This window comes from Rhamphochromis longiceps, linkage group LG7, assembly GCF_057381845.1.
Source record: "Rhamphochromis longiceps isolate RC_006_pf linkage group LG7, R_longiceps_female_GT1.1, whole genome shotgun sequence".
NCBI lineage: Eukaryota > Metazoa > Chordata > Actinopteri > Cichliformes > Cichlidae > Rhamphochromis > Rhamphochromis longiceps.
In genome coordinates, this window is record NC_140563.1 from 36,459,835 (window position 1) to 36,485,242 (window position 25,408).

The window sequence follows — 25,408 nt, forward strand, 5'->3', positions numbered from 1 at the left end:
CTTGTCTTTTGATGGTATTTCTTGCGTTCCTGAATTAGCACAGATAACGGAATGGTGCATTTCTATTTTCTTCGGTAGGCATACTTCCCCTGAAGAAGATAAAGGATCTCAAGGATCCATGTAGGTGGTGAAACGATCTCTTTGCCATCTGAAGGCCTGTGTGTTTGCAGTGCTAACAGACACTGGTTCCTTTACAGTACGCATAACTTACTGAAAAAATAAAGGAAGAGGCAAAGAGAAAGAGCTTGTTTTGAAATTTTGACTGCAGTAAAATTTGCTGTGAAAAAGAAATTTTGAAATACATTAGTCAAGACACATAAAAAAAACATTTATAAAAGTAGAAGCAGGGTACTGTCAATATATCAATGTCCAACACCTCTGCACCTCTGCATCTAAATAATTACATTTACTGGTTCCTCATGCTTCCATGCATCCATCCATCCTCTTCCACAAAAGCAGTGATTAATTAGTTGCTAATCCGAAGGTCACCTTTCACCTGACTGTTTCTCTGTCTGATTTGGCCTGCGGTAACCGGGTTTCCTACTTTAGGTGGGACTGTAAAGCAGTCTGCCACATTAACTGCATGTCCTCGTTCACTACATCTTCTGAGGCACTCCTATTTTCCTGTATATCCACTTTTCTTCTTCTGTATATGTCCAGAACATCTCAACCATATCTCGCTAACCTCATCTCCAAACCTGCATTCCCTCTGAACCACTCATTTCTAATCCTGTCCATTCCAATAACTTCCAGTAAAAATCTTAGCATTTTTAAAATCTGCCTCATACCTTTTTGCAAACATCACACATGGACAGCTCTTGCTACCATCTTTCTTTCCTTTCTCTACCTCCCCTTTCATTCTTGCTCAGGTCTTATGTCTAAACTGTGATTCCCTCACTGAGACTGTAAGTCATATTTTCAGGAAATGTACATATATATTGACACAAGTTGTGGCAACACACATTCAGAGTAATCGTATTGGGAAGTGATTTATTATTATTATTTTCATAAGATTCAACCTGCATGCTGATTTGATTCAGATTTGGTCATCCTTGTAACGGAGTACAAGGAACTACAAGAACTATTAATACTTCCTTAAGGTTTGTATCGAGTTGCAGTATTAATGCAGAATACGTTTATACCCTCTTCATCCAGATGTGAGTACGCGCGTGCCCGTGCATCTACTTTGCTGTGTGCGCGCGCATTATAAAGACCTTTTAGTTCACGTGCGGAAGAGACTGTGGTGCGGGGTGGGGAAGAAATGACTTGTGGGATGCGAAGTAGCCGGCGGCAAGAGAGGCAGAGGAGGTTGATTGACACACAGAGAAACGTCAGGGAGCGTAGCGGGAAATAAAATAAGGAGAGTTATAAAACATCCAGCTTTACGGTTAATTTAAAGCCTCGCAGACATTTCGATCTGCGCACACAAACAGCGGATACCGAGCGGAAGAAAAAAAAAGTTCAGATCCCACGAATCAGCGCGTGGGAGTGGGAAGCAGGATCGTGACTGACTGAGGCAAGCTCCACTGTCTGTCTCGTTATGGCAGGTAATTGACTTTAACCGTTACACATAAAATAATATGGACGGGCTTGAGTCTTTACAGCGAGACCCCGCTCCTAGGAGCTCTTAGCTGCGGTAACTGCGAGATTTCGCAGTCGAGTATCGGTTTAGCTAACGGTAGCTAGCTAGTGCTAGCGTTAGCTAGCCAGCTAACTCAAGTGTCATCCTCCATCTGGCCTGCCCTTACCGGCTAATGCTAGCTAGCTAGCTAGCTGGCTGTTTACCGGCCCGGGACCATTTTCGTAAGCTAACTGTGCACGCCGTATATGCTAGCTATCCCCAAAACCTCAGTGCTCAGATTTTTAGTCTAAGGTTGATTTTTTTTTTTATTTCGAGAAGATTAAACAAATGCCCAGAAGGGCAAATTTTGCCTAGCATGCCGTAATTGGCTTCGCTCGAACTTTGACATTACCCACATGCAGGCTAGCCCTCCAGGCCCTGCTGCAGACTGAACAGTTTTTGCGTAAAATGAGTTAAAAGTCATCAGGCTTGTTTTTTTTAACACGCGCATGCTCGAGCGGAAAAACGAAGAAAAAAAAAAAAAAAACAACCTCAAAGCGAAAGAAATAAAAGCACTATGATCTAAACCATGACTCTGGCAGAAATGGGTTTATTTAGCGCAGTGTTGATTTTCAGTTCATTCATCAGCTCAGTAGTTGTTTGAAATCGTGTTGGCCTTTAGCTCCCCCCGTAGCCAGACGGGACTGATCTTTGTCTTGCAGAAAGTGCAGGCACTGTGAAGCTATTACATTTTGTCCAGATCAGTACTTTTATGATTCAGTCCAGAATGTATGTGTGTGTGTGTGTGTGTGTGTGTGTGTGTGTGTGTGTGTGTGTGTGTGATGAATCCGTGGTGACTCATAGATGTCCTTCATTTTTCTTCAAAGCGCGTGTGTTTCAATGTTGTTAAAGACAAATCGGACCAGTTTCCACTTAACCAATAAGAGAAACGATCATCTGTGGAAAATATGCCAAACATTTTTGTTGTGCAATGAGCTATGCTGATGGAGAACCTGTTGAGGCAAGTGATTAGAAGTTATTATTGAATCAGACAGCAAGTTTTGTCTTGTTGATATAGATTTTAAAAATAAGAGACGGCATTAGGAGACCATCTGCCTCCTCAATTGACCAGGCCTAAAATAAAGAATGTGTAATTACTTTCACATCCAGACCATTTGCAGTTTAGTTGGTATTTGTGAGATTTGAACCAGACTCTGTATCTCAAAGTGAGAAACCACTACCAACTAATCATGGCTTAGATCTAGCATGTTTATATTTATTTAAAAATCGCCGGTTTCTACTTGTTGCTTAATGTGCCTGTGACCCAACAGTAATATCTTTATGTTAATGTTAGTTTGGAGAAAAAATTACATTTTTGTCTGTTTTCTTTGAGGCTAGAATTGCAGAAGTTGTGAGAGGATATGTGCACATCTGTGACCACACGCATTTTGCAAGAACCCTGTCTCTTTTAATTTCTAACATCTTATCAATTATCCCTTGCTGTCACAGGCAGCAGGGGACACTCAAATGATAAGTTTTCTTAGGAACTTGTTTACATTGTTCAGAATGTGAAATGTTATGTAATAAACCTGCCACCACCCAGAACTAAATATTTATAATTGTATTTCTGTAGGTCCTGGAGGTGACATGCAGTGGTGCTTCTCTCAGGTGAAAGGAGCAATCGATGATGACGTAGCTGAGGGTAAGTGATTTGATTAATTCAGACTAATGGATATTGCACAATTTAGCCATAGTGGGGTATGCCTTGGTGAAAATTCAGACATTTTTTTCTGTTTCCTGTTGGCAGCATTATGCAAAATCTACCAGAGAGTGAGTCTGAGGCTAAGGCAGAATCGACAAAATATTGGTGCTGATGCAAATCCCGGTTTTTCTTTTCATAATTCAGTCATACTAGAAGCTTGTGAACAGACATTCCAAGCAGCTGTGGCCCCAGGCTTTTAGGAGACCACCAGGAGCTGACAAACTTTCCTCCTTTAACCAATCAATCTAGGGATGTGCAATGATATTTCTGTAAGAAACCTCCCCAAAGGGGCCCCACATGGGGGTGGGGGGTGCAGAGTACACCAGCTGTTTCAGAAACCGTTACATTGAACTCATCTAATGTTGCTCCTTTCCTGCTCAGACATGTGTGATGTAGTGATTGTAAAGTCTGATCGGACTGTTTGCCATGGTAAAGGACTGTGCTTTTTAAGTGCCCTTCTAGTTTCCACTGAAGAGATGCAACCCAAACACTTGATGCTGCTCCTGCTTTACATTAAAGGCTTTCCATTGGTGAGTCACTGGAAAGCTCTTTTTGAAAAAGGCAATGCAGACATTTAGGTTGCTGCTGGAAACTCGCTACTGGGTCCTTCTGTACCTTCTGTACATGGATCAGCCACTAGATTTGGAGGTTTTAGCATTTTCAAGAGGAATGCTTAAAAAAAAAAAAAGGAGCTGAGTCAGGCGTTTGGATAATTACCTGCTGATAATGCAGGGCCACTTGTGCTGTTCCATGCACTCTGTTCTTGGTTGCTCATTGTGGGAGTATCGTACTTTTCGGGAAAATTGGAAAACGGGACCTCCAGATGGCTGATGGACAAAAGCTCAGAGGCTGAAAGGATAAATCAATAGCTGTGAACCACTATCAGATGCTGTAGAGTGGTTTGCACCTCTGTTAGATGGGATTTTTGGTTAATTATATCATATTATAATCTTAATTTTTGTTAAATAATTTTGGTGATGTAGTTATATGGAAGGTGAGCATCAATATTTGTATTTAATTAACTGGTAAGTGAGTGAGCATTTAAAAATATATATTTAAGTCCGTCTTTCTTTATTGCCCCCAGTATTTTGCGAGAGCGCTGTAGTGTTACATATTGTTGAGCTTGTGGGTAACTTTTGTATCTAAAGAGTTCGTGGATTGTTGCAGTCTTTAAACTGTGTGGTAAGACTCAACAGCAATGGACTCCTATAAACAAGTCATTGATGTCAGCAAAGTAGGGGAAGGCCATAAAAAGATATGAAAACACTTCAGCTCATATTTACAGCTTTTAAAAAAAAAAAATTATTTGAAGGAGGAAATTATGGGCAAATGTGGAAGTCAAAACAAGATGGAAGAGCAACATGACTGCATGTTTCCTTTTCCAAATGGAAATATTATTGCACAGGCAGGAGTTGCAGGAAGGTTTAGCTGAGAGATGGGTGGACTGTACAGCACTGGTGATATGAACTATGGGCCATCATATAGAAATACAAGAAGAGTTTTCTAGCACAAACTCTAAAGGCACGTTCGAAGGAAAAAAGGAGCAGGATTTGATTAAAAGAGCACTTAGTCAGATGTTAGGCATGTGGATGGAAATATTCTGTTTTGAGGTGGGAGGTCAGTCTGAGCTTGTTTTGCAGGCAATGGTGGAGGAAACAACTAAATAATAAGCTTATTGTGGAAATAACCTGTAACGTGACATGGCTATCACAGATATGAAAATGATGGATAATGAAAGTCAATATATATCCACACTGTATGCAGTGAAGTGAGAAATGTACTGTCTTTACTGACAGAACATGTGAAAGGATTGGGAGCTGTCAGACTGCTACAGAGTTCCACGTGAAGCATGTTGCCATTCTCTAGATGCCAGGTACATGACCATGCCTGAAGTTTTGCAACAAAAAACATACAGAGAATACCATAGTACTGATATAGTTATTTCACTGCTTTACAAGTAGCAGCATGCCCAAGCTTTTCAGGTCATTTCAAGCCACATTCTAACCTTATTTTAGGATTTGGCATTTGTATTTTTGATGTCTTTACTTTAAAAATTAACCAAATACAGTCTGTCAGAATGATTTGCTTGGATATATTAATCCTTACTCTAGGCCTCAGGGACTGTGTCGTTAACAATGACCACTCGCTGCAATTTCTTGGAGCATTGTCTTTCTGCTCCAGTGGGCAACAAAGGGTTAAACAACTGTCTATGTGTGAGTGAGCTTCAGTGTATAAAGCAGCATACTGCTGCTGGGGGGGAAAGTGTAATTCTGTCAGAGTAAGAGGGAAAGAAAAGATGAAAACTAGGTTAGCAATCGTTTTCATTCTGCCCGACGTGCTGTGACATCCTCCTGCATCTTCAGGGCCACTTGCCTGTCTCCTCTCTGATTCTCACAAAGATAAATCCAGGGTTAGTTGAGAATAACTAAGTGGTTTCCTGGTGTACTTTCTGAGTAGTAGAGGGGCACATCTGTCTTGGTACGCCACTTTCAAAATGTTAAAATTGCACATGTAATCTTATGTCCTTTTTATTTTATTTTTTTGCAGCGGACATTATATCTACAGTTGAATTTAACCACACAGGGGAGCTGCTGGCCACAGGAGACAAGGGTGGACGCGTAGTCATCTTCCAACAGGAAATCGAGGTACAGCTGCGTCGTGGTTAACTTCTGCCTAGTTTGATTCCCACACATTTTAGAAAAGGTCATCCTCTGAATTTGGTGACACAAAGTCAGAACAATTATTCTAGTTTTTGGAAGCATGTCTGTAAACAAACAATAGTGGGCTTTATTTAAAAGATGGTTTTGTCTGTTTTCATACAAAAAACCCTTTAAACAAATTTACTCATCTCTGGTTCTCAACAGAACAAAAATCAGCCTCAGTTCCGGAGCGAGTACAATGTTTACAGCACTTTTCAGAGCCACGAGCCAGAGTTTGACTACTTGAAGAGTTTGGAAATAGAAGAGAAAATCAACAAGATTCGCTGGCTTCCTCAGAAGAATGCTGCTCAGTTCCTGTTGTCAACTAATGGTAAAATTCTCTCTTTAATTAAGCTGATGATCAGATATTTAACAACAGTCTGCAGTGAGTTTAATTTTGAATACAGGCATTAAAGAGAAATGAGTGACTCATAGACCCCGTCACACTTGACTCAGATGTGAAGAGAACTAGATATTAAAACATAATATTATAATTTCCTCCACAAGATGGTGAAATTAATGAATCTGCTTGTTAGTTAAGAGTAGTACTTTGTCTATCATAAAATTGCTACCTGACTCTTGTGAAACCACCATCGCATGTATGTAGACACCATACACTTGCATTTTATAGACGGCTCTGAGCAAAAAGTTCATTATTTATAGCACCAGGTGAAAAGGCAACTTTTTCAGAGTACAAACAGTTTAAGAAAGTCTGCTGTATATTGACTACATGAAGACCTGAATTGCTTTAAAAAATCTCATAAATCTATAAGAAAATAACATTTCCATTTAGTGTGCCCGACAGTTGGTAATGTCATTTAAAATGTCTTTTTTTTTTTCCACAGATAAAACGATTAAATTGTGGAAAATCAGTGAACGAGACAAGAGGCCAGAGGGCTACAATCTCAAAGAGGAGGATGGGCGCTACAAGGACCCTAACACTATCACATCTTTGCGGGTCAGTTCTCAAATCAACCACTGGCTGGTTCAAGGGTGTGGTTAGTCAGACAAACCAGTAGTTCTTTGGAAGCAAAACTTTTAAAACCTGGGTGTGTCAGAAGTTGGGAAGGGCTACTGGTTTGTCATCCTTTGCTGTTGCTGATGGTAAAAATGACTGTTATTACTAATCCGGGCTGTCTTTTTAGAACCTTGTGTAACCTGTTATTGCAAAGCTAAGACTGTGTTCTGTGTTCCTGTATAAAGATATGATGGTGCTTCTTATTTTCATCTAGCTAATAGCTTGATGTTGTTTCAAATCTGTGAAGAGCTTTGAGCCAGCTAACTCTCACTGCCTTTTCTCATCACAGGTACCAGTTTTAAAACCCATGGACCTCATGGTGGAAGCCAGTCCACGGAGGGTGTTTGCCAACGCTCACACCTACCATATCAACTCTGTCTCAGTCAACAGCGACAACGAGACCTACCTGTCTGCAGACGACCTCCGCATCAACCTCTGGCACCTCGAGATCACTGACCGCAGCTTCAGTATCCTTAGATGCATGCGGGCATGTTTGTCTGTGCACCTGACTTGTGCATTAACCTGTCTGTCATCAGCTTGACGTTTTTGTCCAACTGGGGGTGAACAGTGAACATAAAAGCATCATTATTCCTACACCTCAGCACAAACCGGCAGAAAGGTTCTGCCTCACTCACTCTACTGTGGCTGGTTTGCGTGTGTGCTCTCACCTCTGACACAGAACAGAAAAGATGGGGACTGAGATGTAACCTGGTCCATTGTTTTCTAAAGTCTTGCATGGAAAAACATAGCTGTAGCCATGTCCAGTGGCTAATATGACTGTCCTTTGTGGGTCTTCAGTGCAATGGGAAAACGGAAAAGACAAACCAAGAAATCTTGTAGTTCCATGAAAAAAACATTTCAGGACCTACATTGGGTCACACTGTCCTGCAATGGCTCTGCAGAGGTCCCAGAGGGATAGTTCCTGCAGTTCCAGCATGCACACATGCAAGGTACAGGTTGCCCTGAAATGGCCCATTAACTCTTGTGGTAGTAAACCAACTGTAATCGCCCAGTTTGAAAGTCACTTCAGCTTCTTTTGGTAGGTGTCAGAGTATGAAAGACGTTATCCCTCCTTACCCGCATGCTCCTCAGATATTGTTGACATTAAACCGGCTAACATGGAGGAACTTACAGAGGTGATCACAGCAGCAGAGTTCCACCCTCATCAATGTAACACCTTCGTTTACAGCAGCAGCAAAGGAACCATCCGACTGTGTGACATGAGGGTTTCAGCTCTATGTGACAAGCACTCAAAGTGTGAGTACCTACTCATCATACTTTTATATGTCCCTTCTTCTACCCTGACAGGCAGATTAAGTACTGGATTTGTTATGCAAAGCACTTTCATGTCACAGTAGACCTTTTGGTGAACACTGCAGTTGGACTTTTTTCATCTTTCTGTCATCCAGTGTTTGAGGAACCAGAAGATCCAAGTAATCGCTCCTTTTTCTCTGAGATCATATCATCAATCTCAGATGTTAAATTTAGCCACAACGGACGCTACATGATGACTAGAGACTACTTGTCTGTAAAGATTTGGGACCTGAATATGGAAACCAGGCCTGTGGAGACATATCAGGTGAGAATGACAAATAGAAACTAGTGTGTGGTGTCAGGTTTACTACACAGTTATGAACAGTTATGAAACGACTGGCAGTAGGTTCATACACTGATGCCCTGGTTGCCACAGAATCTTCAAATTGTGGCGATTAATTTGTTAATAACTTTGTGATTTTGCTGCTAATATTTTACTATCAAAATGATTACAGATCATTTATTGTCATTATTTTGCATAGGAAATAATAGCATATAGATTTTTTTCATTACTGGAATGTAATAATCTCAGGTGGGCGCTTACTGTTTGCTATGTCTCTCAGCTAGAAAAGGCTATAGGCATATTTTAGGAAATGTGATTGAGAGGTGATGCATGGAAAGAGGAAGGAGGATTGACACCTAATATTGTCTGATAGTGTCCACAGCCTGTTAAACTCTGGTTTTCATATTTACTCATTTGATTTTAATGTACTTTTAGTTTTTATTTTATTATATGCAGTGGTAATTCATGTCACAGTTGGACAGTGGCCATTCTTTTTTCTTTTTTTTTTTGCCCAGTCATTCCTGGTAATGTAATATAGTGGCCACTAGGGGGAACCCAACCCTGAAAGATAGGGTTACAGATAATGACAGGCATTTTAGATGTTCTTTTTCACAGATTCAAGCACCTTCTGCTACTTTATGAGGGTGCAGGAGATTTTGAATATTGGAGGTTTGTCTTTTGGAAGTCTCATTTAAAAATTTCTTATCATCATGTTTCTGCCCCCCCCCCCCCCCCCCCCCCCCCACCCCCCACCCACAAAAATCATTACAGGTCCATGAGTACCTGAGAAGCAAGCTGTGCTCGCTATATGAGAATGACTGCATCTTTGACAAGTTTGAATGCTGCTGGAATGGCAATGACAGGTAAAAGGTTTGAGACACACAGGGGGTAAATGCAATAATAACACTAGGAAATTACATAATCTTTCAGGTAGCACTTTGTTTATTGCTGTCATGATTTTAAAGATTACACCCTGCAAGTTTTTTTCCCCCCACTCTTTCTTTTTGGTTGGTGCACTGCACATTTGGCCTCGATCCATCAAACCCTGTTTGTGTAGCACCTTTCATTCAGGTTCAAAGTGCTTCACAGATATCTGCCAAAGCTGATAAGACAGAACAAATATATAGTAAAACTAATAATATGCAATGATAAGCAATTAAAGATAAATTAAAAAAAAAAAATCAAAGAAATGTAATAAAAATGACTTAAGTGCATAGAGATTGCATAATTTAATATATTTGAATGAAGAAACATGAATGGAAAGTACAGCTAGATAAAATGCAGTAAAAAGATAAAAATGATAAAAGGTAGGAAAAATAATATGCTATAATCATTGGATATAAATAAAATAAACCAACGCAATGGTACATAAAAATAAAAAGCTTTCAAAGAACAAGTGATAAAATGATTATTAACCCTTGAACACTAAGGTGCGGTTTTTGTAACACCATCACTGATGTTTTCTGTAAAAATATATTAAATATATACACAATGGATGGGATTTGTTTGTTGCTTTAAAGCTGATTGACTTTTCAGCCTCCGGTTGCCTATGTAACCCTATAACATATTTATTACCATGTCATGTGTCAGTCAGAAGTAGTCTTTATCCATTGGTAGACGATTCAGTGACTTGCCAGGTTCTGCCCACTTTGTATAGCCAGTGGTCATTTCACCCATAAGCCTGGTTGAAGTTATCCTTAACTTTCTTATGATTTCTGGCAACCACGTACCTGGGAATCACTTCTGATGTGTAAGCAGTTTTAGAGTTGTCCTCTAATTGCCCATCACTTGTAAACTAGTGGTGCACAAAGTTTAAACTTTATTTTCTAATGGACATTGTTTTTGGATAACTTGATTTGATGACTCTCACTTTTCCCACGTCTCCCCACCTACTCTGGGCAGTGTGGTGATGACCGGCTCATATAACAACTTCTTCAGGATGTTCGATCGCGGCCACAGACGGGACGTGACATTGGAGGCGTCCCGTGAAAACAGCAAGCCCATGCAGGTCCTGAAGCCCCGCAAGGTGTGCACAGGCGGCAAACGCAAAAAGGATGAAATCAGCGTGGATAGTTTGGACTTCAATAAGAAGATCCTGCACACTGCCTGGCATCCCCAGGACAACATCATTGCAGTGGCAACGACCAACAACCTCTACATATTCCAGGATAAAGTGAACTAATTGCAGGGTGAGCTTGTCACATCTGGCGCGGGTGATGTCATTTGTAACCACCCGCAGCCTCACAGCCTCATCCAGGGCCATCTGTGGTGGTAATGCCAACAACCAGCATCCCTGTCCGGCCCTACTGAGTGACCAGACTTTGCCACTAGATGTGGACAGAGGAGGACTTGCTTTTGCCCATCATCAGTCTGTCTGTGGCAGAGTGATGCCTGCCTTGTTGTTAAGTGATGTTGTGCCAATTTCTTTCTCTTCATCATCTTTTTTTTTTTTTCTTTTGCCAACCCGCCTGCCCTTTACTTTTCTAATGTGGGTGAAACAAGTTTAATTTCCTTAAATTTCTGAATACAGACACACTTATTTTTATAAATACCCCGTCCCCTAAAATGGTAGAAAATGAAAAACACCTAGTTTGTCCCATTATTATCCTGTGCCATTGTAGTGTTTACTTTTCTAAGAAAAGTTTGACCTTTGTTTTGTGTACACTTTTTTTTTTTTTTCACAAATTCATCAGTTCTGCTGTCTGTTTTTGAGTGTCTTCACATTTCCTTTTTTTCATTAAACCATACATTCATCACAACTTGCTGCTCATCTTGGACACATCCAGGATTTTGAGAAGTACAGTGGTTTTTTCTTTTTTTTTTCTTTTTTTTGCTGCTTTCTGGGGGTTGTTTTTTTGTTTTGTTTTTTGTTGTCCGCTCAGATTTGGTCCAGTGAGATTTTTGTTCTGCTTGCTGTTTGTCACTGTGCCTCAAGCTCTGGTTGGCCAAACAGGCCCAAACTCAGTAAGAGCTCCTCCTTTTTTTTTGTTTTTTTTTTCTTGTTTTTCTCCCCCTTGGGTGTGTGTGAGTGTATCGTGATATTTTTGTGCATCGGCTCCTCTTCCTCCTGTTTTGTTTTTTTCTTTTTTTTTCTTTTTTTGTTTTCTCTTGTCTTCAATAATAGTCAGGTATCAGAGAAGGCCTATTCAAAGATAATTATGATGGTCATATTTATATTAAAAAGGTTAAAGAGTCAACAGGTTTGTTCCGTCCTATTTTGTGAGATGAAGCCTAACCTCGAAACGTGACTTTTTTTTTTTTTTTTGAGGGGGGGATGGCTTTTTACCCCCCCAATCCTGTACCACAACATTCAGCTCAAGCTGCACTTCACAACAGGGAAGAACATCTAATTTGATACTGGACTTTGTTGCTGCACCAACTCAAGTATTTGGATGTCTGTGATGTGAGACTGCAATTTTTTTTTTTTTTTTAAAGAAAAGATTTGAGGCATTACAGTGTTTAAACTACTGCAGACATAACTGATACTGTAACTGTGATGGTGCAATGAGCCTCACAGAAGATCTGCAGCACTTGGATGTCTCCACACCCTATTTAAAAAGTGGACACTTAAGAGTATATTGATGCCTCTAGTAATGTATAACTACAATTTTAATCAATGACAGTGGGGGGTGGGGGGGAATAAAGGAACTACTTTTTGCATCCTTGTGAATGCTTGGTTGTTGGTGGGATCTCATCACTGCTCAACTGATGTTATGCTAAGCGTTACAGCTGGATTATCACAGCATTGTTGTTGACCTCATTAAACTCCTTCAGTTGGTAAGGGGACTTTTTTTTTCTTTTTAAAGCTGTTGCCCCATCATTCACCGTGCAAGACGTACGTGCAGTTGCGATTAAGGGAATACTTGATGAACGTGATAAAATTCAGCCGCTGAAAGTTTATTGAAATCAGCTGAAAGGGTGTCCACTTGCTGAAAGCCGGTAATAAACATTCATCTGGCTCGTGGCTTGACCGCGTGTGTACGTGGGGGCATACACGTCCCGTCCTGCATGGCAAACGCAGAGCCCGTGAGCAACAAATCCCGATGCTTAAAAAAAAAGAGAGAGAATTTAAAAAAAAAAAATACTTCGGATCTTCTGTTTTCCAATTATTGATGCACGTAATATCCTGAGCTTTTGTTTTGTTTTTTTCCGCCTCGTTATGTCGACTCGCCCTCTCTTCTCGCTTATCAACGGGAGGCTGTGATGTCATCACCCAGCTTCCCGGAGAGAGGGAGGGAGCGAAGGCGTGAGCGGGCTCGCGGGGAGACTGGCTGCTTCCAGACCAGCTAACGCTCGAAAACAAGCGACAGCTGTGCTGTAGCTTAGCTAGCTGCTGTCCCCCTCAACCCCCATCTTAAAGAAAAAAAAAAAACAAAAGGAAAAAAAAGAAGCACACGACTCGGGTCTATTCTCTTATTACAACTCTGAATGTGTGCAGCTAAAACACTGCGCCTTTTGCACTGACTCGAGCCTTTTATGCAACCCATCCTGCTCGCCAGGCACGACGATGTCCGACGCTAACACTACTTCTACAGACAACAACGGAGACTCGGGGCTAAACGGTAAGCTAAATCCTAACCAAACTGCTCAACTGTGACAGCTACCCGGTTTATATTCTTTCTAAAATAATTTCTGGATGTTTTTATAGTAGGTTTATTGCAGGGCTAACCAGTAATTTTGTATGCTTATGTATTTTTTTTCACGGCGAAGCTGCCTACAAGGGGACGGTTTACAGAACGGTATGTTCCGTGTGTTTATTGACACTGTTTGGGCCAATGGTGTTTTAGTTGTACGCGCGATTGACAGGATCCTAAGCCAATCAGCGATTGGTAGGTAGAACGTAGACGTGGGGTTTAAGCTTTGTCAACAAGGCTAGATCGAAAAAGTTCAAAGTGGCAAAAATGGGGAAATGCATTTTGGTAATTTAACCTGAATCGTTCGTGTCGTGGAAAGTAGCAAAAATAAATTTAGAAGACTTAAGTACTGTCTTTAAGATTTTCGTTTGCTTGGATTTTTGAGGTTACTTCTGTCGTTCATGTAACTTTTTTCCCGTCGACATAAGTTTTTGTTGATAAGCGGAATTAAAACTTAATATTCTTTCCTTTTTTTTCCCCCTCTGGTTTTCATCTGCTTTAATTTATTCTGCCAAATAAATGTCTGTTTAAACATTTGCACTTTGTTTTTTTTTTCTAAACTTTAGTTTCGTAGTTTATTAACTAAGTCCATTGGTATTTATAGAAAGATATGAAATAAATATTTTACTTAAGACCATTGTTTGCATTGAAATCAGAATACTTTATTAATCCCAAGGGCGAATTGTTTTGTTACAGATGTTCATTTATACAAATATGGAAAATCTCTAAATATATAAAAAAAAATTCCAAAAAATACCCAAAAAAAATTAAGTAAAACTAATGTTAAATTAAAATTAAATGTCCCAAAGTTAAACTAATGTTATGTACAGTATAGATGTGATATTATAAGTGGAAAAACACCTAGGTTTCATCAGGAGCATTTATAAAGTTTGATTTCCTGTGTTTGAATGAGTCTTTTGCTGAACTTGCCTCTATGGCTCTCCATCTTGTGCCTAACAGCTACAAGGGTGTGAAGGATTGTCCAGTATTGACCGCAACTTGGCTAGCATCCCTCTGTCTAAAACATGCCCTTAAAGGTGGTGTGATTAGAACGCTGACACTCCGGCTTACTTACTTGAGGGGGGGCTCTGCCTAGACAGCTTTTCTGATTCAAGTTTTACAACATAAATAGCATGCAATGACTTGGCATGCCATTTTTGGCCACAACGACAAGGGGACAGACCTTATACACATGACGAAAGAAATTGGTTGGGGAGGTGAGGAGTATGATACAAGAGGCAGCATGTAAGAACACAGAGGCTGCTTAATTTTAAGCCAAAGTCTGCTGGATAGGAAACAAACTTTCCAGCTGGTTTTCACACACACACATCATTTTGAACAACCAGTGGAGATTAGCTGCTTCTAAAAAAGGCTAGAAAATTGCCAGTTTTTGGTCACTGGATGGTAAATGTATTCCACCCGAGTTCATGGCAGACATTTTTAATATATATATTAGAGATGGCACGATACCACTTTTTTATGTCCGATACCGATACCGATATCATAAATTTGGATATCTGCCGATACCGATATGAATCCGATAGTGTTTTTTAACCAACAAAACTGTTTTTTAAATTATCTTGCTGCATTTTGCAAGTTCATACTCAAGTTTAAAACAACAACTACACTAAAGCTATTCTGTTATACCTGTATACAAAAAAAATATTTCATAGTTCAGCAATACTGATCAATCTAATAAACTTAAACCTACACCATCCTCCCTATTCTGGTATTTTAAAGAGTACTTAGTGTAAATATTAAGCAACCTAACTAATAGGGTTCCAACTCCCAGCAACAACAAAAATAAATAAATAAAAAATAGGGAACCACCCCTCACGCTCCACCTCATGATGCTTAATTGACGTAATCAACCTTAATTTGATGCAGTGCGAAAAAAAATGCACAGAAATCAATTATTTTTCAAGAAATATTAAATGGATTCAACATCTTTCTTCAACAAAATTGCAGACTGCACAGATGGTACCTTCCCAAAGTAAAGAGTACTATAGCTTACTAGGGTGTATATATATTAGACTTAATAGTCACTATATACAGTAATTGACTTCTATTCATTTTACATCAAATTAAAACTTTGGGTGTCAGATAATTATTTATTAAAAGCTCGACATTTTAAATGAGAATAAGAAAGAAAAGTATGTCTTTGTGCCCCCTTTTCCCTGTTAATGCCCTATCGGCCCCCCTGGCTAAACTTTGCAAGATCCGCCCCTGCACAGTTACCAGCCGTCAGCTACGTAGAAAAAGATCCTGGAGTAGAAAGTAAGATTAAATAAATTCTAACAACAGCTTATCAAGCTTAAACGTTCTGCTGTTGTTCAGCCGCTGGTTTCCTCTTTCTGGTGCAAAGTGGGCCAAAAACAAAGACGGACTCGCGACAGAAAAGCCGATCAGCTGATCATTAAGCAGTTTCATGATTGAAGTAGCAGCCGGAGAGCGAGAGGCAGTCGCTCGTTAAGCTTAACGCAGGAATGCTTTACAAACATTCAGAGATGGACTTACACACTTGCTTTACTTCTCTCGGGGATAACTTTGTCGGAGATGAAATGCCGGGTTGCTAGCGAAGCTCCACATGCTATCCAGACCACCGACAGGTCCCGCATGCCACAGCTGCTCTATCACGTGATGCATACTGCTCCGACGTGCTAACGTTCTGAGGTGAGTTACGGCGTGTTGCAAGTTTTGTGAGGTGCTTTCGTGATATTTAATGGATCGGATTACATTTTTTATTTTTCTCCGATATCCGATCCAGTAATTTAGGTCAGTATCGGACCGATACCGATACGTAATATCGGATCGGTCCATCTCTAATATATATGAAACAGCCTGTTGAATATCATCTGCCCAAATTAGAAGATCAAAAAGAAAAAAATGTGGATCTTAGTGCATGTACTGTTTGTGTTGTCACAGAAAAACCTGTGACACACCTATAAGGACAGCTAGCCCTTGTGCTTATCACAAGGGAGAGGCCAGCAGTGCACTTTGTAATCTGATTCTTTTTAGGTGTTTTCTCACTCACACCAGTGTCATAAATATAGTTATGTAATCCCAGGGGTCTTGAGTCCCAACATGCGACCATGGATAAGCTTTAGCCTTAACATCATGTCTCACCCCTATGAACCCCACCAACAGCTGATGGCTGGGCTGGGCCAGAATGTTCGGATGCATCAGCACCATGGTAACGTGGTTTTAGTCCACAGAGTGGAGACAATGGCCTGTCAACAGCAGCTTGGCTTGCAGTCCACCGTGTAATCTGCAGGATGAGTGTGAGTGCTGAGTCGAGGCCTGTTAAGAGGGGGGGGAGGGGTGTGTGTGTGTGTGTGTGTGTGTGGGGGGGGCTGCACCCTTTGCTTTTAACTGACCTGTTGTCTATGAAATTCTATGCCACATGGTGTTTACATACTGTAATGGTAATATTTATGAGGACTTCTCCTCCTTTTTTTTTTTTTTTTTTTTTTTTTTTTTTTTTTGGTGGAGTAGGAGGAGAAAGTGTTTTAAAGCTGCGTAAAGATTCCCCCCACCCCCTTCTCAAAATTCTAGACTTGGGTAATCTGCCCCCCTCTAAATTTGTAACTCATCTCTGACATGCTGTACTCTTTAGTTACCAGTTCATGTCAGACATCACGTACAAATGGGGACAGCGTCATATATCACAGCCACAGCACATACTGTACACTAGGTGCTCTTTCACCACAGGGCTGTGAAAATGACATTACTTTTTAACTTCTTCAACTGCCAGTTTTGGGCGCCCAGCTTGTCTCTTTCCAGGAAATTCCCCTCAGGAAGTGATTGTTGACATGCTCTGTCTTTGTTGTCTTGCATGTTTTTGCTTGGATTTCCTAGTAAAGGCCGCTTTACCTTAATCAGAGGGAATGCTGTGGCTTTGTCACACCCTGTACCAGCCATAAAACAAAAGGCAAATATTGTGACAGGTCGTGGCAGGATAACAACAGGTGCAATTTATCATCTGAATAACCAGTCAGATGCCAGCTGAGAGTAATGTCTTCCAAGGCTCCAGCTAAAACTTTGCCGCTTTCCCTAGTAGTTCAAGGAATCTGTCACCCTGTGGGTGGCAAAGAGACTTCTGTTGTCATAACAGACATAAATCGGTCAAATTCTGACTAATGTATGTAGACATGCAAAACTCAAAGATTAAAAAAAAAGAAAAGAATAAATAATAATAATCAGTGGCTTTAAAGACTTCCCCGTGTCTATGGGGAAAGGCCTCCCAGACCTGACGTATAAGCACTTTCCTGATGACTTGATGGACTCAAATGGTCATTTCAGGTCACACTTGTTGTAAGTTTTGGTCACTCACAGCCCTGGACCTCGTTCAGACATCTCTATTTAAATTATTATAATAATATCTTTTTGATGATGGTTACTTGTTCTACACTTTTACTTAGTACATATGGGAAAAAATGTTATGTCATTATAAAACCATTCTTTGCGTATGTTACTGTGCTTTCCATATTATCATGATTGTGGAGATAAATTATGATTTGAACAGGTTCTACAGGCTTATAGAGTGGGAAATTTGAAAGCTTACAGTTGATTCACTTCCTCTTTTTAAAAATGTAGATGATGAAAAATTAAAGCCATCGATAACTCCACAGTTTCGATAACCATCGAAACTGTGGAGGAGAAGGGAAACAGTTTTCCCTTCTCCTCAGGTTAAGAGCCTTGGTGTCATCCTGGACAGTTCGCTTTCCTATAAATCTCACATCAATAATCTCACCCGTTCTGCAATTCTCTTTTGCATGGTCTCCCCCAAAAATCCCTCCATAAGCTTCAACTGGTTCAGAACTCTGCTGCTCGCACTATCACCAGAACCCCCTCCTACCAGCATATCACCCCTGTTCTTCAGGAACTTCACTGGCTCCCTGTGAAATTCCGGATAATTTTCAAACTTCTTCTGCTCACCTTCAAGGCCATTCATAACCTCGCTCCTCCTTTCTGACCTGTTAACCACCACCTGTTCTGCCCGTTCACTTCGTTCTTCTTCTTCTATCCAGCTTGCTGTACCTTCCTTCCGCCTCACCACCATGGGAAGCAGAGCTTTCAGCTGCTCTGCTCCCAGGCTGTGGAACTCTCTGCCCCCAGAAATAAGAAACACTGGTTCTCTCCCCCAGTTTAAATCCCAACTCAAAACTCATCTGTTCAAATCTGCATATTCACTGTGAATCCACTGTTTGTTAATTTTATCTTGTGCTTTTATTTTATTGTTCTTATTCTGCAATTGTTTTACTAAGTGTTTTATCCTATTGTAAAGTGTCCTTGGGTGACTTGAAAGGCACTCATAAATAAAATGTATTATTATTAGAACTGTATTTAATATGAGATTTCCTTTTAACAACTCTCATTTTTCTATATGAGGCTAATTAGGAGAGAGTTGATAGCTGTATGCTTCTATCAACACACAGTGAGTTGGTAACAAATAGTGTTTACGGTTTAGAACAAAACATAAATTTTTAATGGATAAAAAATGTTCTGGGGCATTAGGTATACCCATATATGATATATACTTTTATGGCTTGAATGCAATTCAAGCCCACACCAGACTTCCAGGTTTTTCCTGCAACTGTAACTTGAGAGCAGGTGAACTACCCCCATCCCATTTGAACAAAACTTCAACTATCCATTGTTGTTTATCTCTCTACGAGCAAAAAAAATTTGACAGTGGTCTGCTCTTTTTTTCTCTCCTGCTCTCTATTGTGTGGTCAGACCTGCTGAGCTGTTTCCTCATGGAGAGCCTGCTTGAGGTTCCTCTTTAGCTCTGTGCAAGCCAGTAACGGGTATAAACAAGTTTACTTAGAACCAGCAACAACTCGAAACTCATTACTGGGCACGGCAGTGAGTTTCAAAGCCTAAGAATGCTTAACTTTAATCAGGATAGTTAATGACCTATCCCGCACAGCTCTAGGATCTGGCCTGTTAACTGCAACCCATCAAGGTTTAGGGTTGGGTTTTATTTCATTCACAAGCTAAAAAGGCACATTGTTGGAAATTTACATTTTAAACATGTCCTGTCATTGTGTCTGGTTCGTTTGTTTGTTTTAAAGTCTGTAATTATTTTATAAAAAGTGGTGGATGTTAACTTTTTAAAAAACAATTTGGTTAACTGTTTGATAACCTGAATACTTGTTTTCAAGTCCATGCACAGGGAAGCATGTGCACGCGTCTCCCTTTTTGAAAAGCAATGCAAAATTTAATCTAATCTTTAGCTTAACACATGTCCATAGAGTCAACTGGATTTCTAAAAATAGAAGCTGGCTCATGTTTATACAAGAAGATTTAAGATAACAATGGTTCTCTTATCACAATATAAACAATCTTTTTGTTTGTAATTCTAATAGAAAGAAAAGATCCAAGAATATTTTACTGTTATTTTTTTGCAAATAAGTAAAAGACCAACAAATGGAAAGTAAATGGTGTTTCTTGAACTATAACTTTGGCCATTTAAACTCAAAGTTCTTGTAAATTCAGAAGCCGCTAGTTTTCTATCTGCTTGTTGCAAGAACACATTTTATGAGAGATTACAGTTAGCCTAGCAGCAAAACTCTTCTCTGTTTGAGTGAAGATGTTTTAAAATGAAGCTTTAACTCACATCAGAAAGAAACAAATACTGAATAATATTTCTGTGTTTTCTCCCTCAGGGTCCTGGGTGGAGTTGGAGATGAACAGAAATCACCAAGCCCAGTCATTGTCAACAGTTGACTCTGTTTCGGGCCTGCTGCCGCTCCCTCAGGTGGAGGAAGAGGAGGCCATAGTGGGAGGCTTGGAGCATGTCCCATCCTCTTCTTCAATCCACAACGGAGACATGGAAAAGATCCTTTTGGATGCCCAGCATGAATCAAGCCGCAGCAACTCGTCCTGTGACAGGTACTTTTATGAACAAACATCGCTCAAGCTCCTCCGTATATCTCTAACCTATTCAGTTTATTCTTAACAACAAAGTTTCATTTTTAGTGCAAATATTAAAACTTTCAGAATAAAACCAGCTTAGTTGCAAAGCTTCCTGTATTCCCAGATCTGTTTGACATTAAACACAGATTAGGACACGGGAGTTTAATCACGATCAAGAGTCAAGAAAGTCATTGGTTCATAAAGGCCTGTATTTATAGAAGATTTAGTCACATGAGGAAGTTGATTCCTCTCCAGCTTTTTCCTGTGATTTTTCTCTCAGTGTAAAGCTACATGCTTCAGAAATGCAGATTTAAAAAAATAAAAGAAAATTATTTTTTGCTAAAGCCATATGAATTGCTAAAATAAATTTATGCATATTTATGTTCTTATTACGTATTATTCTTAGAAGTTAAAAACTGGAAACAGTTATCTTAAATTGCACAATTGAAGCCCTTTTTACACTAACCTAACAGGCAGCATGTATTAGCAAGTCAAATGCCTCTGAAGTAATACTGGGTTTTGGCTATGATGACCTTATTTTCACCTGATTCTTACCAGTGACATGCTATGACAGGGAATAGTACTCGATGAAGTGTTAGCTCACTGTGCTAACAGCCTATCAGATGTGATATCTTCAGGGCACAGTGTAAACACACCTGTCACCTGACTAGCATGATGGTGTTAAACCAGAAACTATGCTGCACTTTTTTTTTTTTTTCTTCTATTGTTTTTCCTGGCATATATTTATTTACAAAACCAGCTTTTATCTGTGCATTTTGGTGTGAAAACCCTACAACCCTTGAGAAAATTGCTTTTAGGCTCCATTAAGACTTTGTGCAACATAAAAACTCTTACAAGGTGTTAAATACTGGGCAGTTTGCTTCTAAAAGCTCGTTGGGAGCGGCTTCTCTGTCACAATAAATCAGATTCAATTCAGAGTTGAAAGGGTCTCAGTCGACTTGCTTCTTCTTTCCTTAGCAGACTTCACAATTTATCTGGCATGTAAGCAACAAACTGACCCTTTGCCCCACAGCCACATCGTGTGCTTGTGTGTAATGCTCAAAACTGTGATAAAAGGGACCTTATCAGTCCGCTGTCAGCAAGTCACCTGAGCACGATTTCAGATATTTGAGCTGAGAGCAGTGTATCAGCAAACCGCTCAGAAATGATCAGGGACACAAGCACTTGACATATATTTTGTCATAACACTCTCAGAGCAAGGCTGGTGTCATTTTGCTCAGAGGCAATTAGGCAAGTGTTTTCTTTACTTATCTTTCTGAGATGCTTTGCACACATTTCATCAGAGGGGTCAGAGTGAAGGAAGAGCAGCACTTTAAAGGACTTCTAACTCATAGCCAATAAATACAAGCTACAAGTTGGCATTTTAATCCTGTTATTCATATTAAGTGATTCATTTGTTTAATATTTCACAGATCCATGATGACGATGCATTTATAGTGCTTGTGGTACGGCAAGGCGGATGTGCTGTGGAATAGGCTTTAGTGGTATTTGTTTATAGATTGTGTGAAGTACACTTTAATATTGCAATACCACCCAAACCTGGGGGCTTTTTTTCTACCCCAAGGTTAAAATAATATAGGGAGCCTTCATTTTTGGATTTTGTTGTCTTGGGTCATACGATCCAGTCCAGCCTAGTGTTGCAATGTAAACTAATGCATAAAGACTGTGTATTGCTGTGTGTCAGATCAATTTGATAAGGATCCGCCAGCTGGTACTGGTACAATAAATGCTGATATTAAAGTAATATTTTTTCTGTATGTAGAACACATTACCACAGCATATATGCGCTTTTGTACTGCTTTGATAACTGGTGACGCAAAAACATGTACATCACTTGTTCACTTTAAAGTTACATGAGGGAATTGTCAAGTTGTTGTTGTTGTTGTTGTTGTTGTTGTTGTTGTTATTATTATTATTATTATTATTATTATTATTATTATTATTATTATATTTTTTTTTTTTTTAAAACCACAGCCCCCCACGACCTCACTCTCCCCAGGATGAGGGTCAGATCATCTTTGACGCGGAAAGAAGAGACAGCCAGGTAAGACGTAAGCATATGTATGCCTATCATATGCTTCATCAGTCTGTTGCCATGGCAGCTTCAACCACTGGCCCTGGAGGGGGATGACAGCCGTTGCCTGCCTTTAGTTTCCATGGAGATGGCTGCCACACCCAGTGTGTATTTCTGTATCGTCTGCACAGCCTGTCATCAGCATTATAGTTTTACTTATGTGTTTTCCTGGTGTCAGACATCTGAAAACATGGCGTGCACATGCTCAAATATTCCAAACAAGTCTCGTTTGTCCTGACAGACAGGTTGTGAGGGTCCTAAAGGCTGCAGGCTTTTATTGCTAAACTACATGTTTTTATGCCTTTAGTCTGAAGAGGATGTCTTGGACAAGGAGAAGGACATGGACATCTTGATGAAGGACGCAGATTGGGTTGCAGACTGGTCTAGTCGACCGGAAAACATTCCCCCCAAGTAAGTCTGAACTCTGTAAACATCAGCCTTCTGCGTGCAAATGATCATGCTCAGCTGCTTGTTTGTGCAGAGAAAGGAAATGATCATTATGGTAATAAAGTCACTCTAAAGAACAAATACGAAGCCAGCTGCTATAAGGTGTCAGCTCTGATGCTGGAATAAAAACTATATATTACTTAAACCCTTGAAAACCTAAAGGTTTCTGTAATGTATCTCAGATAAATGTGCACGACATCTGTGATACAACCTAAGATCTCATGCATACATGACACATCTCTTTTAATTGGTACCAGCTTCGAAAATGCTGTGGGATTAAAACTAGTTGATTAATCACTTAGTTTTCTTCACATCACAGTGTTTTTCAAATTGCTACTTTTCTCCAACACGCGAGGTGTTTTAAGGTGTGCAGGTATAAAACAAAGAAAAGGTGCAAACTCTTACCCAGAAAGAGCTTGCTTGCTTCATATGTGACTGAAAGTTATGTTTACAGCTATATTTACCTTTTATTGAGAGGCATTAGGTTATGAAGCAACTGTTCTGCATCTATAATGCGTGTGTTTTTAAACAGGGAATTTCATTTCCGGCACCCCCGACGCTCAGTAACGCTCAGTATGAGGAAGACTGGGGCCATGAAGAAAGGAGGCATTTTCTCTGCCGAGTTCCTCAAAGTCTTCATCCCCTCGCTGCTGCTATCACACATCCTCGCTCTGGGGCTGGGGTAAGAATCAAACACCACAGATCACCTGTGCAGCGTGTGTTATGTCTAAAGCAAGACTGACAGTAGTTAGTGAAATTTGCTCAACTGATTTATTGATTTATTTTTTTAAATGTATGTCAAAAAAGGATAAAATCTTAAAAAAAAAAAAAACATGTTGTTGTACATAACCCCAGCAGGGGGAGCTGTATAACCACAGACGAACATCAGCTGCAACCACTCTTTTGTATGTTGGCAGAACAGCTGCAGACTAAAAGGCTGCACACCTGCTGCTTCATAGTGACACTCCCAGGGGTTCCATGTGATAACACATGGTACAATAATCTTGGCTCCCCAGTCAGACACAATCATTACACAGCATTAATACTTCAGACATCATTTGCTGAACATGATGTGGTATTCAGTGGGAGATATTAACGAACCAATCATATTGGGGGGGGGGGGAATATGTCTGCTGGGCATTTGCATTCAAACTAAAGGGTTGGTTTTAGAGCGAAATGTATCCAATGCAAAACAGTATTTAGCATTAAATCTGCAGATTAAGCAGTCATTGTGGCTTGGCAGTCTCCAGGAGTTGCTTTGGGAAGTTGTTTAAAGCAGTAACTAAGTAACGTTATTATAATGGGACCCTTGAAAGCTATAGTTCTAGCACTGTCATCTACCTTCCCCATAGAGTTCAATTCAGTTTGACTTATGTAACACCAGTAGTTTTCAGTCTCGTGTGCAGCTGCTTGTTTCATATAAACTGGCTCTCCCAAGTTTGGAACCACTGGTTTAATGTCCACTTACTTTCAATGGATTCATTGAAAGGTGAGAGAGTAATTGAGGTACCCCTACCTCAGATCAGGCTTTAGGCACCTTGCCTAGCTCATTGATTAAACCACCACACCCAGTCGTGTTTAACGTCATTTACCTTCTTTTCAGGGTCTACATTGGCAAGAGGCTGACCATGCCACCCACCAGCTCTTTATGAGAATGAACATGAAGAAAAGTGCCTCAGAAGTGGGCAAGCGTCAGAGGAAGTTTTTCTGTCGTGAGAAGAATGCTTGTCTCTCCTTCCTGTCCTGCTTGCCCCTATTACCCCTCCTAAACCCTGAGATATGACATGTTCTCAGGCAAAGTGCATCCTCTTCCTCCTCAGCCTCCCCTCCTTCCTGCCTCTTGTTTTGTTTTTGTTTTTTTCTTGATCTACTGTTCTTACTGTCTGTTGATACTCCCCCTACTCTTGACCTCCCCAATATCTTTCACTAATTTGCATAAACTTTTCAGAAATGAAGGTCATATTTCCTTTTCCTCATCAGTTGGAATGTTTATAATGCATGGGTTTCCAGGGAGGGTTGCAGCATCAAACCAAACTCTTCTTCTACACATGCTGTTTTAGTCCCCTTTTGACTAACTGACAAGGAGGGAGGACTGTTATAGAACTGACCAGAGATTGTGCCACCTGCAGGTGTAGCCCAGTACTCGACCTTGGAAGCAAATTCAGACTTGGCTACGCAAACTAAAAATGTGACCATGCCTTTTTCAGAGTAGCCATTTTATTTAGATTATTATTTTTTTTTTTAAAATAATTTATTTTGTAATGATGGTGGTTTACTGAGAAGTTTTAAATAATGAAAGGCGTTTCCACAGTGGCCAACCCATACCGCAAGCTCTCATGAAATTCACTGGAGGAGTCTGGCTCTGTCTGCCGTTAGATTTATGTGACAATATGCAGTTATGTGCATACGATTGCATATTTTGCTTGGTGACAGGAACTGGAATACAGGTTGTAGATGGAAAGGCAGGCAGCGCGTCCCATTCGGTGTGTACACGAACAGTATTTTACATACACCAATATGGTTGGGTAACAGTGGTGTATGTTTCAGGAAAGGTTCATCTGTCTGTCCAAACTGTGAGCGTCCAAGTTGTCCTTTCAGTGAGCCTCCTGGTTTCTGTGGAGCATAACTGATCATTTCCTGCATGTGTGGTGTTTTTTTTTTTTTGTTTTTTTTT

At 40.1% G+C, this 25,408-nt stretch overlaps 2 protein-coding genes across 2 annotated transcripts; both read left to right on the forward strand.

Annotated features, from left to right (window-relative positions):
• The first annotated feature begins 1,238 nt into the window (after positions 1-1,238).
• On the forward strand, positions 1,239-11,168 carry ppp2r2ab (protein phosphatase 2, regulatory subunit B, alpha b). Its single transcript, XM_085413536.1, has 10 exons — positions 1,239-1,547; positions 3,195-3,263; positions 5,871-5,968; positions 6,188-6,353; positions 6,868-6,980; positions 7,330-7,507; positions 8,133-8,297; positions 8,450-8,619; positions 9,409-9,500; positions 10,540-11,168. Exons 1-10 carry the CDS (start codon positions 1,541-1,543, stop codon positions 10,817-10,819), a joined length of 1,338 nt encoding a protein of 445 aa, XP_085269662.1. The 5' UTR covers positions 1,239-1,540; the 3' UTR covers positions 10,820-11,168.
• A 1,691-nt stretch (positions 11,169-12,859) lies between these two features.
• Positions 12,860-25,408, forward strand: bnip3lb (BCL2 interacting protein 3 like b). Its single transcript, XM_085413537.1, has 6 exons — positions 12,860-13,199; positions 19,943-20,168; positions 22,188-22,257; positions 22,595-22,698; positions 23,267-23,416; positions 24,338-25,408. Exons 1-6 carry the CDS (start codon positions 13,145-13,147, stop codon positions 24,384-24,386), a joined length of 654 nt encoding a protein of 217 aa, XP_085269663.1. The 5' UTR covers positions 12,860-13,144; the 3' UTR covers positions 24,387-25,408.